The following is a 19,974-nucleotide window of genomic DNA, read 5'->3' on the forward strand; positions in this document are numbered from 1 at the left end:
ATAATCTATGGCTGTGGTAAAGGAAACCGTATAGTGGATGGTATATAGATGTTACGTACATCGGGCGCTAGGGGCTGCAAAGGAAGCTCTGTCAGTGTCATGGCTGAAAACCCTGGTTTTCAGGAGCCAGCTGAAGTGTTGCATCGCTTGGTTGTAGAGCTTCGGGACAGTTTGGGACTTTGTAATGTTGTTACTGGTTTGCATTCTATGTGTGCCGTTTAAAATTAACGAAAGTCTGACCGAAAGGAACAGGTAACTATAAAACGCAACTTTAACCCGTGCTTTAACGTAACTTTCTTGCTAGCTACTGGTCTGGCTAAGTGGCTAACTTAAGCCAAAATTCAGACACGTTTACAGATCCACTGCCGCGTGAGCTTCCTCTGCTCCTACCATCTATTTAGGGTGATAGTAAAATTTCTGTTGAAAGAACTGCTTAAAATATTAACACACATTATGCTGATTATTATTTGTAAATGTTATATAGTCATGTAAAGTAACGTTGCTCCAATTCCTTTTTCCATTTTCCAAATTGATATTGGGTTACAGTTTTTAAAATGTGTCTGGGTCCTAAGGTCTGGAAAGTTTATTCTCTGACTGTCTACTAATGCGCACATTGGCTTGCTTACTAGCTAGCTATATTGGTTGATATTTGAATTTGCATTGAGCTACTCACCTTCACTTGTGATGATTAGATCGCTATTGTCTAGTCTACCAGTGTGTAGATGAACGTATGTAAAACTTGTTCGGCTGAAGTTGAAAACCTGTGTGTGGCTCTCTGTGTGGTCCGTCAATGCATGATCGATTGAAAATTAAATAATGTTTAATCTGCCGTGGTAGTGTTAGCTACCTGCACCTGTCTGGACAGCTGAGGTTCTACTGTTGCCCAATTACTACAATATACAGGGTGCCTTGTCAAGCTAGACAGAACACTTTGGGGAAACAGGTTTACTTTTGTCCTGTAGTACTTGACTAGATGACACACCCACTTAACGAAAATACTTGGATGAATGTCATGAGACACTGTTGTGACTGGAACAGAGTCAGTTTAGTGTGAATGCATTGAGAACTGAGTCTACTCCGGTCTGCTTAGAAGTGTCCATTTGCCCAGGAAGTGCTTCTGACCATACACACTATATAGCCAAAAGTATGTGGCTATTTGACATTGAACATCTCATCCAGAACTATGGGCATATGGAGTTGGTCCACTCTTTGCTGCTGTAACAACCTACACTCTTCTGGGAAGGTGTTATACTTGATTTTGGAGCATTGCTGCAGGGATTTTCTTCCATTTAGCCAGAAGAGCATTAGTGAGGTCGGGCACTGATTGGGCGATTAGGCCTGGCTCACAGTTGGCTTTCCAATTGAATGCACAGGTGTGGGATAGGGTTGAGGTCAGGGCAATGTGCAGGCCAGTCAAGTTCTTGAAAAAATCATTTTTATATGGACCTTGCTGTGTGCTTGGGGGCATTGTCATGCTGAAACAGGAAAGGGCCTTCCCCAAACTGTTGGGGAAACACAGAATGATCTAGAATTTGACTGTATTGCTGTAACATTAAGATTTGCCTTCACTGGAGCTAAGGAGCCTAACCCAAACCATGAAAAATAGCCCCAGACCAAGGAGTGTCCTAGCTGGTTAGGCTTAGTGCCTCAAGACTCTGCTCTGATCTGTTCTTTGGTCTGTCAATTGGCAGCTTGTTGGCTTCACCTAACCTTTTTTAAAATCTCATAGTGGCCTCTCCCTGTCCTCTGGAACCTTTGACATCAGTATGTTGGCTACCTGTGTGAGTAATGAAGAATGCAGAGTGCTAACCTACAGGACGCACTGCCATGATGCACTGGCCTGGGTTTTTCTTTCATTGAAGTTGTGTTTCAGTTTCAGTGAAGGCCAAAGCAAGCTATTTTCCCTAGTAGGGTCAGAATGCGCATTTATTTCATGGCCATGTTGACATTTCAGGGTTATTTTGGTGCCGTACGCACTGCCAGCAGTCTGCAAAAGAATGCGTTCCTTCTGCGGACAGCGGGGGCAGGGTAAGTAACCCCTGAGAAAAACGGCGTGTTCACACTTACAGTAAAATCACAAGGGGGGACAGCTCAAATCACATTTCCCTTTCAACAACCTCCTGCTTAAGAGCGTCTGCTTGGATCTCTGCCAACTTTCTCATTGTTTGAGCCCAGTCATAAGTTCAGCATTTTAAAAAAAGACCCTGTGAAATTTCACATTGAGCTATGAGTAATGACATTGAGAGGGCAAGCATCAACACTTCGAAGCCAACAGATAATCTGATACGCGCATCAGAAGACTGCGTTTGCTGTGAATATGAAGGAGGAGTTCTGCTCCCCAGTAAGCTCTGAAGTTTTAAACTTGGCCAGTGCTGCTACCCTCTGGTTTGCTCCTTTTGTGTGTTTATTCATTTTACTTTACTGATGTATTCCATTAACATCTCCCCACTGTGTGGGCTGATCCCTGTGTGGTTCTCACTTCTGCGTTTGGCTCCACGAGCATCGTTAGCTTGTTTCCCAGGGAACTAAAGTGAGGTGCAATAGAAAATTGCATCCACTAATGAGATGATTATAGCTGAGTCACTCTCTGGAGGGAGGGGAGAGAGTTTTGGGCATGATTTCTTTTGGGGGGGAGGAGTGGCGGGTCATCACATTGCCGTACATTAACTGCCTCCTCTGGGCTTTGGTGTAGGTTTGGTGTGGTGTTGGTTGAGCTCTTTGTAGTAATTTAAAGTTGTGTAGTGAGTGATGTAGCCCTAGTAGAGTGACTAGTGCTGACGTACTAGGCACTTTGGCGGTTGTGATTTAAAAAAATAAAAATAAAAAAAAACAATTATGAATGCTGTCATGATATTGCTGTGGTATTTTAATGTAATTTATTGTATTTCTGTAATATGGGCAGAGGTCAGGGACAAGACGCCATGAGCATGTTACTGAATAATGTGGAAATTATCCAGCCGGATGGAGCTTCATTCTTGTACATTTGAAGAGAATGAATTTCTTTTTGTGGCCCTAATAACCTGCATAATACTTAAATCATCTGATGTTCCAGTGCAGGGTGTGTTAGTCGTTGCTTTGTCTTTACAGTGCATGAAGTTACAGTATTGCTTGGATATTACACACATTAATTTTTTTTATTGCACACCACTGTGCACCTCTGGAAATGTCTGTCCCCTCGACTCATGTGAGCATGTCAGTTTGATGTTTTTTTTAGTAGAAAAAACATGTTATTCAGGATTACCAGAATGAGTGGAAGTAGGAAATAGAGCAAAAAAAGAGCAAAATTTTTTTTTTTTAAATTAAAATGCATTCAACTGCCAGGAAACTTGATGCTGGAAAAGTACTTTTGCTCAAATGTTCCACATTTCCCTTGTTAGTGGAACGGTGTTTCCCAGTCGCTAAGCAACGTGTACAGTGTTTTATTTAGTGCGTGCCATTCAATTAATGAATTAAAAAGCTATATAGCCCATCCCCATGTCGGGCCTCGGGAAAAGGTCATCTGTAAATCAGGAGTCTCCCAATTTAACCGGGACCTCTAGTCAATGTGACCTTATCCCGCTCTCGGATATGAACCAGCAGCTCTCCAGCGATGGGGCCGCTGTTCCAAACCGATGGTCAGTGTTTTTGTGCTTTGCTGCCTCTCTCCTGTGGGGTCTCAATTTAGAAGGTGCGTGACAGCACAGCAGTAACCTGAGCTGGGGCTTCTGACCTCTGTTCACCAAGCCCAGAGCTCACTGTGGCTGACCCTGTGCGCCCTATAAATGTGCCCCCCTCTTCCATGTACCTACTGCACAAAGCTCCAAAGACCGAAGGTGGAACTAATTATTGTTTATTTTATTTGAGTCTTTGTTTGTCTGTCACAATTGGTTGAGACAGACTGATTTAATGACTAGTTTTGCATGTAAAAAGGCTACTTATGTTAAAAAGTATACATATGTTAAATCGGTCCTTGATCATTCAGTGGACAGTTCTCTTTTGTTAACAAGTTGTGTCTGTTGCTCACCAGCAGATGGCACCAGACTTCGTCTTAAGCTCTGACCCAGTTTGCTTTGCTTTGTGCTGCCTTTCCCCACTGATCCCATGTAGCTGTGCCCAGACCTTGTGCTGTCCTCCATTGTTTGCAGTCTGTTCATCTTCTTGAGCTCTAAAGAAAAATTAGTGGCTGACTATCAAAGGCTTACTCAAGCCATTTTATGTGCAGGATTCACCTGCCTTACTCACTCACTGTCAGACATAATGAAGGACTGTGTGTGCAGGTGTCAGTCAGCTGCTGATTCCCAAAGATCTTTCCAGAATACTCTGGAGCTCACTGTGAACTGTGAACATAGTATATGCATAGCCTAAACCACAGACTTTAGGCTTCGATCTTAACTTAAAAAAATATGATATTCAGCAAGAACTTGGCATATTGGCCATATAAATGGATGGAAATTTTGAAATGCTACGAACATTATATAATAAATTTTAAAATGTGAAATGTTTTTGTCTCTATGGTTACACACCAAGAGCCTCATGGGATTTCAGTGCTGTCCTCGTGTGACTGTTTAGCTATTGAATAAGGCTCTGTGGATATGCTAGGAAACCCTATAATGGTTATATTATATCATATTCAATAAAAAAAAATCTGAATTAAAGACTGCAAAAACCCAGTTGTCTAAAAGCATGGCTCTATTCGATCCATAGTTTTCCAGAGAAACGGAGACATGGGAAACTGCCTGTGAAGATTGGATTTTGTGATCTGTGGAAGTGGTATTGGCACTTGCTTTGAAAGTTGACAGCTTGGAGGGGGGAGGGAGTGTGGCTAACCCACCAAAGGATTCAGACAAAGAAATGACATAGCCTATAAAAAAAGATTTAATACATTGTGGCTCTGCTCAGTCGTTTGACAAAGTGCGAATGTGTGTTTTTTTTCATATTAGTCAGGCGTGGTGAATTGTTTGACAGAAGGTGGGAGTTTTTGTTATGGAAAAAAGACTGCCCCCAGCATCCTTTGCTTTGACCATAATTGCCAAGAAGAGGATGATGCCCATTGGTTGTCTCTCATCCACTCTGTACCTTTGCCCATGTGTACGTCCCACTCTTAATGAGCTGTATTGGCTGTTAGGGGTGTATATGATTCACTGTTTCCATGTAACTGGATGGTAACCTTTATTCATGTGCAAATGAGATCGTTTTAATTGTGTTCTTGCTTTTAATCATAGATTTTGAGATCATTCTTTTCAGTTCTTCCTGCACGCCGCAAACAGTTTTTGTCTCGGGCAGCTTACATTTCAGAGTCGTTGTACCTTTTTCGTCCATTTCCTCTCTATAGATTGGAAGCACCCATTTTCTGCTTTCTTCAGTTGCCTAGCAACCCCGATGAGACGCTGGCCTTGGTGGTAATTGTCCCCTTCAGAGGAAAAGCGGTCTGAAATAAAGTAGTTTATTCCTGAATTTGCATCCGCACACAGCTGTTTGTGTGTTAAATTGATGTTTTTCATAACTTAATCTCATTGGCTCGACTCTGGGGACAGTCAATTTACTCTGTGTTATAATCTGCCAAATTAAAGGTATTTATTTGCCCATTATGTATATTCCTGTTGTAGTTCTTTGGCTCTTACTAAATTAGTATTTGCTCCAATGTGCCCTTTGAGGAGGGAGTGACCCTGCAATAGGGTTGCATGTCTCAATGTTGCCATAAGAGTATAGGGATTAGAGCCATAATGGATGCCTGTCACACCTGGTCTAATTCCTTCTCCCGCTGCTGGAGTGCAGTTTCAATGCACCCCAAGTGTATTTAATGTGGCTCTCATGCGACCGTGGGAGATGTGTGGGAGGAGGGAGCGGTGAAGCCAGAGCGCGGAGGACAATAGCGGCGGAGCCGTGCGTGGCCAGGACAAAGAGAAGTGAGCTGGGCGCCTCCAACGGCCCTGCCGCCACCAAACTCACCCAACTGGGCCATCTGCTTTTCCCTCGGGGCTCAATTGTACAGCTGTAGCTGACCCTGCCAGCTGGGCTCTGCGTTCACCTTTTAATAACTGCCGTTACTACAGTTCTGCTTATTTGAATTGTCCCTGCCTGCTTTTAAATGGCTAATGTTTTGTGTTTTTACTTCCAACTCATTCATTTCTGTATTTTCTGTTAGATGGAGAAATTGTTGTTATTGTAATTAGTGTTAGTATTAGAAGTAGGCTAGCTGTAGTAGTAAAGTCAATAACCATTCAGTATATTGAATGGTTATTGTGTGTAAGGGAATGAACTATAGGGTCTTAATTCTGGAAGTTTCTAATTGTTTAATCAGTTTTGCATGATGGCGTTTTAAACCAATGAACTGAATGCAATAGGCTATATGAATGAATTGTGAATATTCCTTAAGGGTTCTGCAGTATGTTATGTGCTGAGTGGGGTGGTAATCAGTATAAATACAGGTGTAGTACAGTGCTGTTCCCAGTGCAGTTAATATTCATTTCAATTTGTGTGGCCTCCAGACACGATGTGGCCTGGTGGGGGAAGGGCAGTGTGTGTGAGTGTGTGCGCGCGTACGTGTGTTCGTGCGTGTGTGACCGTGCCAATGATTTTTTGGCCACATTAAAGATGATCCCCCCCCCCCTCCCTTTGAATGGCCTGCTCCCACTGCACCTCCGCTCCCTCCCTGACCCACCCCCAGCCCCGAGCCCCCCGCCCACAGCCCCCCGCCCCCTGCCTTCCCCCCCCCTGCTGTCCTGACGTCACTCAGCGTTTCCATACTGTAGCTCGCGCTGCCGCTCGTGTGTCTGACTAGGCAGCCGCTGCTGGAGGATTACAGTATCTGGTTACTGCATCACCAAGTGCAGCGCTCTGCATCACCTAGAGAACGCCAGAGAGAGAGAGAGAGATAGAGAGAGAGACAGAAGGGAAAGAGAGAGAGAGAGAGAGAGAGAGAGAGAACCACCATTTCCTGTGCCGTGGCCTGGATCTGATCTCGCGCGCTCCGCTCTTCAGAGGATTGCGGCGGTTTTTTGGGTCTTGCTTTTTGGCGGCGGCGGCGGCGGGCTTGTGCTCCGTAGCCGTGGGGACAGTAGCGAGCGGGGGTGGGAGAGGAGCATCTGGCCGCCTCGGGAGCCAGGGATGCATTGTGTGCTTTGATGACCCCTGCTGTGTCGCTGCCTGCTCACCATCGCCTCTCTCTTTATCCCTCCCTCTCTCCCTCTCTCTCTCCCCCTCTCCCCCCTCTCACCACCACAGCGCCTGGCCCAGCCATGTTCGGCACAGAATCCTCACGTAAGTAACGGCAAAACCACTCCTCCTTTTGTTGTCTGTCCATCCGCGCCTTGTCTCCGGTCCTCCCTTCCCGTTATTGCTCTTTCCCTCTCGTTGTTGTCTCTGCTTTCTGTGTAACCTGCTAGTGTTCAGGCGCTACCATTTTGCGTAAAGGTTCAGTGGTACAGTAGCTGCCAGGGATGCAGAATCCACAGTTCACATCCTTTCGGTCCTCAGCCGCCACGGTCCTTCCATCATCTCTCTCTCTCTCTCTTTCTCTCTCCCTCTCTCCCCCTCCCTTCTTCCCCTCTGTGTTTGTCCTGCGCTGTTTCGGCAGGTCTGGGGACGCGGGAGTAATGGACTCCGTAGGTAGCGGTAGCGGTAGCGGTAGCATTTACGGCTCCTGTTTTTGCATTCCCCGTCAGGGCGACTGCGAGAAACAAACAGGCCCAGCCGAGCTCCAGGGACAAACGCCAGGGCATTTCCATGCAGGTGCTTGATGCGTTAGCAGGAGCTCTCTATGAGGGGATAAAAAAAGCTTCTCCCAACCAGAGTTTTAACTCCCATTCAATCATGCTTTAAAGAAAAACTGCAGGCTGTCCTGAGCTGTTACAGAACTGTCATCTATCTATCATCTTTACTCCATATGAGCACACCATGCCCTGTTTCTGCAGAGCAGCCAATGATCTTTTCCATTAGCATCTGCCTAATGTGAGAAATGCAGAATATTTGCAGTTATCTGAATTATCTGAATGTACATGGCTGTGACGTAGCTCAAACTCTGGGTAAAGTCATGCTCGGAGTAGAGGAGAAGCTTCATAACTGAACACAAAAATAACTTGTTTTTTTTATTTCATTTTTTTATTTCACCTTTATTTCACCAGGCAAGTCATTAAGAACAAATTCTTATTTACAATGGCGGCCTGGCAAGCGTTAAATTATTTAAGGTAGATTGTGACAGATGGTCATGTTCTCTGACCCTTTCTTTCCTCTGAATCAAAAGCTTTGCAGTATTAAGTCATGAAAATATCTGTTACCATTATGGGCGTCCGATTTGAAAAGTCTTGAAATGTTCCTGCAGTGTGGGTTTAGTCATTTGAATTAGCATTTGAAAGTCAGGATAGAGTCAAGCTGCGGACAGTCAGCAGAACAGATGTGGTGAATTAAATACAGGTGAGGTGGTTATGAACAGGTGCTGCAACAGGAAGTGGCAGACCAGTACTGCAGGCGTTACCGCCTTTACAAACACGGTTGACATTCAAAAAGGAATTTGCATGTCCATATGATGTTCTTTCAACACCTGGGTTTCAATTAAATTTGAGCTCGGAGTCGGCCTCAGTGTCCTCTCTGTTGCTGCTGCAGAGCACACACTTAAAGCTGGGCGATGGGGCTTTCATCCCTTGATGACGTGATTAGAGCAGAGGAAGAGATTCCCTAATTAGTCAACAGTCATCCCAGAAGACAAAGAGACAAACAGTGGCTTAATGCTTTCCTGTGCCAGACCTGTACTGTGAGTGCAATGCGCTCCACAGTGAAACGTTTGCCTCTCTGAATGTTTCTTTCACATTCTTGCGTATTTTCTTACATATTAGGGGTCCACACTGACGACCAGAGGACAAATGTGAGGTGTGATATGAGAACGTTATTCTGTGTGTTATTCTGTGTGTAAATCTACGTTATTCTGTCCGTCATTATGTCTGTAATTGTCTACGCTAGTGTCTACATGCTCCAGTCCTGTATATTGCCAGCACAGGAACGTCTCAAACCTTTCTGGTCTGACAGTCGAAAATTAGTTTCTGCTCTTTCTTTAGTTCACAGCGGTGGTAACTGACAGAATCAAATCAAGCCTCTGATATGATGTCTTGTGTAATAAGAGACGTGCTGAGAGGAAGGGTGTGTTGTCTCATGCCTCTGTTACACTGACAGAAAAGTGTTAAAGCTAATCTTCCCCAGCGAGTCCACAGTTGCTTTGCTGGGGCGGCTGCTCCTGGGTATCACCCCTCCCCTCCCCTCCCCAACGCTTTGCTTTGCCTCACAAATCCCCACCCCCATTCTTTAACCCCTGACCAATCCCCTGATCAGCTGCTTGATGCTGCTTCAGGCCCTAAAAATGCTAAAATGCTATCAACAGGAGCTGGACTGGCCAGAACCCGGAAAAAAACAGGGACAGTTTTAAAATGGTCATTTTATTATGAACTCTCTCTCCCTCCTTATTTATATGAAAGCTCGGATACTGGACACAGAGTGGAAGGTCTGCGGTGTTTAACAAAACAGAAACTGACCAGAGGCCAGCAGTGCAGGTTTTGGAGTTTTATATTTTTTCAGAAAATGTAAAAAATAAAAATAATAATAAATAAATAAAAACTGTTAAATTCTGGCACCATCTCATCCACTTTTGGCCACTTTTTCTGTGACGGCCTTTGCTTGACTTGCATTTACACCATTAAACACAGATTGCTAGCATTGCCATTACTGCTGATTTCTGGGAAATTTGGGAGTCTGAGGACACTTGAAAGCTCATCGATGGGCTTTTCAAAGTAAGACTTCCTGGTAGTCATGACCACACTGTGCTGATGTGTGTGTCATAACAGTAAGTAATGATGAAGCACTTTTAAGGGCATTAGCATGCTCTGGCCAAGCCTCTTCTATGTCATGCAAAGGTACAGGTAACAGGGTCATTATAGACTTATAATAGTTATTCACCAATCTGCTTTTGCCCACTGAATCCAGGCTTCTGTCAACTGCAAAGGCTTAGTATTTATTGCATGCTGACCCAGGCTTTCTGATACTTTGCCTGAGACAGATATTTGTATTTATTTCTCAGTAGTTGGTTGTGATTGATGCGCATGCTCATAGATTCATTTACAGTTTTTGCACTAGAGCTTTGAATTTCCTGGATTATTTTCAAATATATTAATTTTCCTTTGACTGGTTCCCAGAGACTCTTAAAAAAGATTTTTTAAAATCTTTTCCAGAAAATAGTAAGTGACTACAGCATAGTCCATTGTAGTTAGTCACTAAGCAGGGCTAAGCTATCATTTATGAGGAACTGTTTCTATATAAAATCTAGTTAAAAGTTCTCTGCAGTCTAGTTTTGGTGGGCTTCACACTTGCTGAACAAATGTAAGCAAATTTTGACATCTTCCACACTTTTAATTTAACAAATTTCTACAAATGCCGGAGCTCATATCATTTTTCTTGCATCATAAATGCTTCTTGCTTGAATTCCAGTTCACTATATTAATGACAAACTGCGATGTGATTAAACTGGATTTGGATGTAAGCAGCAATTCCTGATGGACTTGCTTGCATAATGTTGTGTGATGTTGATACCTTCCTGTATGTAAATTGCATGAGAAGTTGGGGAATTGAACTGATTATGTCGTGCAAAAGAACCCTCGGGCATTTTTGTTGCTGTAAATAATGCATCTAATTTCTACTTTTATCTTTAGTTATGCATTTGTGTGTACTGTGGCTGTTAGAATCTGCCAGCGAGTATGATGTAATGCTAACCCTCACTGTGCGCTTGGCGTAGTCCTGACTGTCCCTGTGTGACTGGTAAAGTCCAAAGCACAGGGCCCAGTCCCTGTGCTTTCCTCACCTTTCTTCTGTGTTTCATTATCCTGACACAGGCTTTGCACTTGCTACTAATAGGGATGTTGGATAAAGATGGGTTTTGAAAATTTAAGTAGATTGCCTGGGTTGCACTCTTTGACCTTAAATTGCGATATTTGACCCCTGACTGAAGAAGCAGTGGACCTGAAAATCATCATCTGATTTAGCTGAGCTCACTGTGAATGATGGAATGTTCCTTTATGTGCAATTGAGTTATGTGGCATATTGGTTTCTGTGTGATTGATGTGTGGCAGGTTAGCTTTTGTGGGACTGATAATTATCAGGTCCGTGTTCTTGGAACTTGAATTCCTGGGGAAATTATATCATGTACTCACTGGAAATGGCGATAAACCAAAAGATTCTTTCTTGACGGTACCCACCTGCCTCTGTTGCCATGGCTGCATATCCTCAGAAATGCAGTTGGTACAGTGTTGGGTTTCTATGGTAACTGCTGACTAGTGTCATTTTTGTCACATGGTCTTTCCAAGGGCATTGTTCTTAGGTAGGTAGATTACCAAAGGATTGCAGCATACTCATCAGTGTTAAATGGAAAAAGTTCTGAAACTGTGCATACTACTGAATATCTTGAATTCAGGTATTCTGTTAATTTATGTTTTATTGTCTTTTTCTCAAATTTGGAATGTGCTGTAGATTTGATCCTCAACCAGCTGTGACACTCAGGAGCCCAAAATAAATAGTCTTTTCCCCACTTTTCTGCCTAATTTGGAAGGTTACATTCCTGCAATGCCACACACCCTAACCAAGGAGAACGCTTCCTGCAGTGACTGTTTCCTTTGCTACAAGTCCCACAGAACTACTGCAGAGGAAACACCAGTCCTCTTGGGGCAGCCACTGGCAGCCTGTGGTTTCCCTGTTCATTGTTTAGAGGAACTAATAAAGCTGTTGCCCAACCCTGGCCCCTTCAGCCAAATCCATCAACCTGGAAAAAAAAAACATTATCACAGGATAGTTCCAGAACATTGTGTTTGAAAATTGAAGATAAGACCCACAGAGTGTTTACAACAAGTTCTGTCAACAGAGGTTTACATTTTGGAAGCCACTAGCAGTCAAGTCGATTATGTACAAGTTTAATATGTAGTTGCTGGTGGGCTAAATATTTAGAGGAAGAAAAATCACTTTGCTAATACCATCTCACTCGAGATTCAGAACATTAACTGGAATATGCTGGCTATGACATGCCACCGGCGGGTGGGTGTTTTTAGGATGGAGAGATTTCAGTCCTGTAGGGTGCGGCTGGCTCCTTTTATGCAGGCAGTACCTCGTGTAGCTCTTCCCTAAATATGTGAAGTCTCAGGTAAATCCCTAGCAATTAGCCCCTTTGTTAGCTGACTTCTGCTGGCTTAAACCTTGATCCACAGATACGTATGATCTTGGATTTATCTAGTATGCAGTATGTAATGGTACATCTTGCGAATACCGTCACATGCAGTTCTACACTGTACAGAGGTTTTTCCTTGTACAAAACCTTTTTGATGTTTGGTATATTTGAGCTACAAAGACAAATTCTGTAACAGATCTCTCTCCCCCTCCCGATTAGATGAGGGTCAGATATGGTGCATGTTGTGTCTTGACCTTATGAATAGTTTCTGGTTTTCTGCACTTCCTTGAAGTAAAGTTGACATTGTACAGAGGATGGTGTGTAGTCTTCTGGCTATTCAGGCAGACACAGGTTTTATCCATATAAATATGTATCATATATATATATATATATATATATATATATATATAAATGTGCACATGTGCGTGTGTAGCAACTTCACGTTATGTTTAATCATGCAGGGAAGATGGCGGGGGTGGTGGTCACTGGGGGATTCTGGACGTTTCCCAGCTCTCCCTGGAGTGTTCTCTGAATTTGATTGCTTTAACCATCTCTTCATTAACCATGACTAATTACATATGCAGGGATCTTGCGCACTGATATGTGTGCGGTTTGTGCACAGCAGACACTGACAGGACATACAGTAAAGAAAAAAACAGCTCCATCGGACTGTCAACGGCTTCTGCATTGGACTGTCATGTTGGCCTGTCGAGTTAACTGTCTGGGCATAGGCTCATGGCCCAACGCAGTGACAACATGAGCTCAGGGGGTGACCCTGAGGTCAAGCTTGCTTTGTGAGTGTTCTGTAGCAGTGTTTGTTGTTCTTGAACCAATGTGTGTTCCTGTAACTAGCCAACGTACACTGCTTTTTATGTACTAAGTACGCACATCAAACAAATAACAAATGATGAAACAAGTATCCGCACAGTCAGCATCTCTTAATGTACAGAGATGGCCTTTATAGATAGACAGTGTTTAGTGAGATAGGGAGTGATGTCATTGTGAGGGAGCAGAGCGAGCAGTGGTGGTGCTCATTGTGGGAGGCCTGTGGCTACAGCATTGTGAATGTCGATGTGCATTGTCTGAGTATAGTCAGGTAAATGACTGGGGAGGAGCTGAATGTGGGCGAAAGCATCCATGAGCTTTAATGATCCTGTGGCACTGAGATGGTGCTAGTGGCAATGCGTGTGCATTATAGCAGCTAAAAGCATACCCAGGGAGCTGCTTAATAGAGAGCTAGGCCCAGCCCACCAAGATTGAGGGAGGAATTATTTCTAGAGGGAACGATGGCTCAGATCGTGGTCACTCAGCGAAAGAGAGGAAATCCCACCAGAGGGATTGTGGGATTGTGGGACTGGGATTAAAATGCACACTCTGCTGACTGTAATTTATTACAGAAGAGAAGATTACAGCCCATACCACTGCAATGTCCACAAATCATCAGTACTACAAAACCCACAGGCATACACAGCTTATTTTATTATCCCCTCCATCTCTCTGCCTGTCAATGCCGGGCTTATTGTGACATCACCTTCAACAGCCCCAAACCCCGCCTCCCTCAAGGTATCATCCAATGAGGTCTGAGAGGAGGTGTGAGTAAAGAATTGTGGGAAGAGGGAGCTGGGTGTGCCGTGAAGGTCGCTGCGCGATGCCGGCGGTAACGCCCAGGCCCTCCTCGCTGTCGCTGAGCGTCACGTGCAGTAAGCAGACAGACGGGGCCAATTCTGCAGGGCCAGGGGTGGCCCCTGAAACTGACAGAGGGCGGAAAGGAGTTGTTCTTCATTCTGTAATGCCTACTGCGATAACCAGCGTAAAGGACAGGGCTGTGGGGACACACAACAGCTGTCTAATAAATCACTGTCACTTGTTTCACAGGTGTGCGGTGCTACTAACAGCAGATGTGTCCCTTTTTTTTTCTTGTTGTAAAGTTCATTTACAGCAGCGTGTGTGTGTGTCTGTGTGTGTTCATTGTGCAGGAGGAGAAGAGATTGTTCACACACAGTTCTATTTGTTATGCGAAGGAAGACATGTAGGTCATCACTCAAAAATCACTCTCCAGTGGCTACAGAGGGCTAGTGCATGGACAGTGTATCTGTAATATTGGCTCAGTTAAGACAGTGACAGTGAGCACTGGTATTTGTGTTAAAATGCCGTGACGCGTGACTGTAAAGTGCTTTCAGTTAAGTAGTGTCACTGCAGTGCTGATTCTGTTAGAACAGTGTGATTGTGATGCTGAATCAGCTCAAAAAGATGTAACAAAAATGCATTTTCTGCTTTCACATTTTTACCACTGGGGTATTTCCTAATGACTTTAGTATTTGAATGAGAGCTGAGATAAATTGATATCAGTCTTGCCCTCAGATTATTTTGTGCTTCCACTAGGATAAGGTCACTTTGGGGTTGCTATGGTTACATTGTCTTGCTGTGATGAATGCACTCAGCCATCTTTCTGCAGCAGAACGTAATTTGATTGGCGATTAGATTCTCTCAGGTGCTTTGATGACACACCATAGATGTTAACAGTGGAAATTCGGCCAATCTAAGGCTTCAAATTTCTCGCCTGTGCTCCAATCCAGCTGGGGTGTCAGAAACTGAGCCCCAGAGATGACACCTGAGGACAGAAGTATCAACACATTTGGGGTGTCGACATAGTCCTGGAGGTAAAAATTAAACAGTTGTCCACATTGTAAAGTGGATGGGTGTTACCACAGCCACACTTATCAGGTAGAACTATGCCTGTAAAGTCTGTATCTCTAAGTTACTGAGTGTGGCTCTTCCTCACAGACACATACTCATTCTAGTTTGTGGATTTGAAATGTTCGGGGGAGAATGCCAGAGTTCCTCTTGCAGCAGATCTGAAGCTGTCAGACTCCAAGCCATTGCTTTGATTAGTTTTTCCATTAAAATTAATTAAGACCTGTGATGAAATTAAATCCACAAAGCTGTCCCTGCTGGAGGAATGATTGGTTGCTGCTTTTACAGAGAGTTTTTCTCTGTTACCAGAGGTCAGTTTGTCTGTTAGAAATGAATGAATGAATAAATGAACGAATGAATGGAATGAATGAATGAATGAATGTCAGATATGAGTCCAGATTGCAAATTCACTTTTAGTACTGGACACTTAAGGATATTAATTTTATAGAATTTTCCACATTTAGAATTTGGGCATCTTTGGTTCCATTCTGAAAGTGTTTGTCAGAAAGTCATGGCTTCTGTTTTAATCCTCCAGTGAAAGGTCTCGTCCAGCCTGTCGTCCATCACGTAATTTCGTAATCTTGCTGGGTTTGGCAATCAGTATAATGCGATATATTGACCATACATTATATTTAATGGATGTTTACCTCAGGAATCAGTGTGAAGATTATCTGTAATCCGTGTCATAGGCCTTAAAAAACATGTACACATGCGTGACCCTGCTGTTGTTTTTTTCTGGGGTCATAAGAGTTTTTTTTGTAGTTTTTTTTAAGTGTTACTGGATACAGTGGGCAGGTGATAAACACAAACAGCTTGAAACTGTGACTGCAGTCTGCAGTGATTAATTTAACTCAAGTGTTCATCATTTAAAATATCAGGTACTATGATAGCAAGATAAAGGCTAGTCCTTTTAGTAGGAGATCTCATTTAATGTGCTATCTGTAGGGGCATGCAGCAGGTTCTATATTTAGCCTTCACTTAACTTCATTTCACCTCTTCTGCTATTAACTCTCAGGGTAAGACTTGAGGAAGGTGCACCTGCAAAAGACTCAGATTCCAATAGCATCCTCTTGCCATGAGACATTGTTTTGGGAAGATGCCACCTAAGTGTAGAAAATGAAGTGATTTTAGGTGATTGGAAGAAGACTTTGGTCAAAATGGCTTCCATGCAACTTGTGTCCTCTGGCTCTTCCTTTCCTCCCTTTTCAGCTTTGGTTTTGGCTCATTTTGTTTATCTCATATTTTAGTATAAAAAACATATTTCAAAGAGGACTTGAGCTGGCGGATTTGAGAGAGATTGGGTTAGTACCAGTGTTAAGTCCTCCCAAGCAAAGCACCGCATCTTCCAAGCAACACTACAGTGCACACACATTAGCTTCAAACTTTCCTTCTTACATGTTTTATGCACTCACTTAGTCTTAAGTTACATGTAGGTCAGCTAGCTTAATTTATCCCTCCCTAGACAACATAATTCAGAATTTTCTTTAGACTTGGGGCGGTACTGTAAACTTTGATTTTGCAACCACCATATAGAATTGAGAAAAACCCTAAAAATAGCCTTCTCATTGGACAGTAAATCTAACTGACATGAAACTTTGTACACACATTTTTTGTACTGACCCCTAAACACATTGCTGAGGAAAAGTTCCCTACATCAAAATACGGTTGATATTAGCAAATGAATTAGGTATGGCAACATCTAAATATTTGTTGGTGATATTTGTTGCGGTGTTGTCTTTTATTGTGACTATGTTGGGGGTGGAAGCTGTGGTGCACAGCAAATTTCTGTGTGCAACAGACAATAAAGGTCTATTCATCTCTGTCACTCTTTGTCAGTTGTTTTCAAACTTGGTGTGCCAAATGATTTTGCCACAAATGAGAGGTGTGCCAAATTTGAACTGGATTGAAAACAAATGGCTGAAAAAGTCCATTGAATGATCTGATGAGTGGCAGGTGACATTTTCTGCTAGTCACTCTGTCTGATATATTGTTGTTTCTCTCAGTCACTGAGAATTTGATTGGGACAGGGATAATAATTCTAATGTAATAGAAATTATGTTCACTGGTGCTTCAAATTAAAATGAGGCCTGTAAGTGGGTCAGGTTAGGGATGGGTGCCACTGAAGTAAAACACTGAAAGCAGAACATGCCTCAGGAAAAAAATAGCCTAATCTTATATAGAATATTCTGTGGCAGTTACTCCATACACCTGCTATTCCTTCCCTCGTGTGTGAATTTACCACCCCCTGGAGTCTACATGCTTTGTGCTGTGTCTTCTAAAGAATTACCTTTACGTTCTCCCAAATATGCTACATTTTTCATTTGTTTCCTAGGTGATGTTGGCAGAATTGTCATTGCCCTGGTGTGCTCGTGCTGGTGTGTTCATGCGTGCGCTCATTCGTGCGAGCTCCTGCACGGGAAATGGCTTCGCGGGATTGCACGCCAAGATGCCGCGGAAAGCATTCTGCGTCATAAAAAAATGAGCGTCGAGATTTCTCCGGCGTGGAGCCGTGATCCATTCAGTACTTACAGCCCATTGACCCGTATTAAGCACAAAATGGATTCAAACCCTGATGAATGTGATATTAAAGCAAATTATCGCATTCCGTTAACAGCAAGTCTTAGATGTGATTATGCAAAGTGAAGAAAAAAATCTATTTCCTCCATCAAATAATAAAGCCACACAGGATGTGTAATGTATTCTCCTTTTTCATATCTGTGTCGGCCAGTGTTTCGCAGAGAGTGATTCATATGCGATTAAATGCTAGTTGCTCTTATGTTATGTTACTTGCAGTATCATCCCAGAGGGACTGAAAGCAAGTTGAAATACTGAGACTCGAGAGGGCATTTGTACTTTGAAGAATGTTGAGCCCAGTGTATGCTGCAGGCCCCTGTGGTCATCCATTCCAAAGCTGCTCGAGCAGTTCAGCTGTCATTAGAGCATGGACTCTCTCGGAGGGTCTGTGAGAGAGGCTAGATTAGTTCAATAAAGGCGATGATTAGCCGAATCAGGTGGTTCACTGTCTGGCTGGAATCAAAGCCTGCGGACACAGGCGGTCCGAGGGCAGGGCTGAGGGGCTTCGTAGGCGCTGTGGCCCTCCTGCATGGCTGTGGCACAAATATCAAATAGAAGACCTTTTGTCCTGCGTGAAAAGGTTGGCAGCTTTTAAGCCCATGAGCACCTAACATGATAACTGAGAATGAGTCAGAACTTGAAGCTGGAGACTCAAGTAATTTAATAAACAGACACTGTTTATTACGTTACTGTGCATATTTCCATCAATAGCACATCTATTGTATTGAATAAAACATATCGATTTGATGCTGCATTTAATGAATTTCGTCTGAATCTAATTTATAATCTTGCAGATCTTACTGTTGGCCTGATTGTAGACGGTGGAACAGCGCTGTCCCATGTCTGAGATTGAATTCTGCCAAAGTTCAGGATGTTAAATTAATGTTCTCTGGAAGATTCATTTAAATATTTATAGTGCTGTCTGAACGTAGAGCATGTCAAAACAGAAATACTCTCTAAAGCATTACCATCAGTTCAGTGACACAGCTATAACTGCAGGTTTTCTGCCTGTAAGACTGATTTTATGGATCATGCATGCACCCAGAAACTTGTAGTCAATTCAGGAGATAGCTATATCTGAGTTATGCCCAAGATCTACTGGGTTTTCCTGGAAGTAACTGTAATTGATCCATTCTCTGACATCAGCCTGGCATTGAAGCTCTCCCCCCCCATATGGTGCTAAAAGGTGGAGATTCTTTTCAAGTATGAGTATATAAGTATCTGGGTGTGATTTTCCTGCACAGCTATAGTAATAAGACAAGTATTACTCCCGTGTGTAGGCTATTATTCACAAAAGTTTAGATAATTTACTGTATGCTATGAATGGAAATATTACCACCAACGACCAGTATTGTTTTCACTATTAGAAAAGTATTGCTTACTGCATGCACAAGTTTGATAGCTAATAAACCCTACCCCCTTTAGTGTTCATGCCATTTCATTGGAAGGTACATGCCCCACTACTGTAGTCAGGATGGAAATATCTGCATTGAAACCATGACGTGCAGATGGGTGATAGAGAAATGATTTGTGTTTTACGGCCTGTGGGACCTCAGTTCGGCATGGCTCCCATGCTCAGCACTGCTCACACTGTGGCCCGAGTAGAGGCCTGGAGCACTGACTGTACCGTGGCGGTTTGTTGAATTTCTGATGGCTGAAGTGGACCCAGCTGGTCCTGGCAAGTGGCTTTTGGCGGCGGGCGGCGCGGAGCGGAGCGCGTCTGAGTGGCTCTTTGTCCCCTCCGTCCCTCTGCCTGAGAAGAGGGCTGCTCATGTGGGGCTGAGAGCAGCTGCTGGCTGCCCGGTCCCTGGCCCACTGTACGGGATTGACCGCAGCTCCAGGGACTGCGTGGCCGCAGAACTGGGGTCATTGGGGTGGAGAGTCGGCCTGTAGGGTCGCTCTGGTTTGGGCAGGAGCTCCTGGGCATAGTGCTGTGATGGTGATATTCACCTGTGATGGAGGGATACTTTTTGTGCATTGTGGTGATGACAATTAGCAATCTCTCTCTTCTCTCTCTTTCTCTCCTCTCTCTCTTGTTTCAGTGAGCATGTTTCTGAACACATTGACCCCAAAATTTTACGTGGCCCTGACGGGAACCTCATCTTTAATATCAGGCCTCATCTTGGTAAGTGTTGTCTTTGTTCTTTTGTTCCGGAGAATTCTCCGTTCTCATCTAGTCAGTGCTGACACAGTGCTCCCTCAGTGCCTGCTTAGTAGCTTGATCCATATACAACTTCATTTTGTTGCTTAGGAACAGATCTCGGTTATGCCATCTGGACCTGGTATTTCATGTTCCTTCCTTTGTTCGTTTGTTCATACGTGCGTGCGTTGACACTTGAGATGGGTGCTTAACCTGAACTCCTTCCATAAATATCCAGCTCTAAATAGTAAAATATAAACTGTGTGGGTTGCCGTGGATAAGGCCATATATTATTAGTAATATAACGATACTGTGTTGGTTATAGCAACACTGTTTGTTCCCGTCCATGACACAGTTTGTATTATTTAATTTCGTTCCATCTATCTGCTTTTGC

General features: G+C 43.4%; 1 protein-coding gene across 6 annotated transcripts in view; it reads left to right on the forward strand.

The window, feature by feature from the left end:
- Nucleotides 1-56: 56 nt before the first annotated feature.
- LOC135259114 (suppressor of tumorigenicity 7 protein homolog) overlaps nucleotides 57-19,974 on the forward strand; it is a 30,700-nt gene continuing 10,782 nt past the window's right edge. For 2 of the 6 annotated variants that reach the window (XM_064343041.1, XM_064343042.1), the window contains exons 1-2: nucleotides 6,743-7,239; nucleotides 19,483-19,565. In XM_064343041.1, coding sequence (XP_064199111.1) covers nucleotides 7,104-7,239; nucleotides 19,483-19,565 — 219 coding nt within the window. In that variant the 5' untranslated portion in view covers nucleotides 6,743-7,103. Of the gene's footprint in view, nucleotides 253-6,742; nucleotides 7,240-19,482; nucleotides 19,566-19,974 lie in introns of those variants that run through there. The other 4 variants (XM_064343043.1, XM_064343044.1, XM_064343045.1 and 1 more) reach the window with 3 other exon arrangements.

The sequence above is a fragment of the Anguilla rostrata genome, chromosome 7, assembly GCF_018555375.3.
Source record: "Anguilla rostrata isolate EN2019 chromosome 7, ASM1855537v3, whole genome shotgun sequence".
NCBI lineage: Eukaryota > Metazoa > Chordata > Actinopteri > Anguilliformes > Anguillidae > Anguilla > Anguilla rostrata.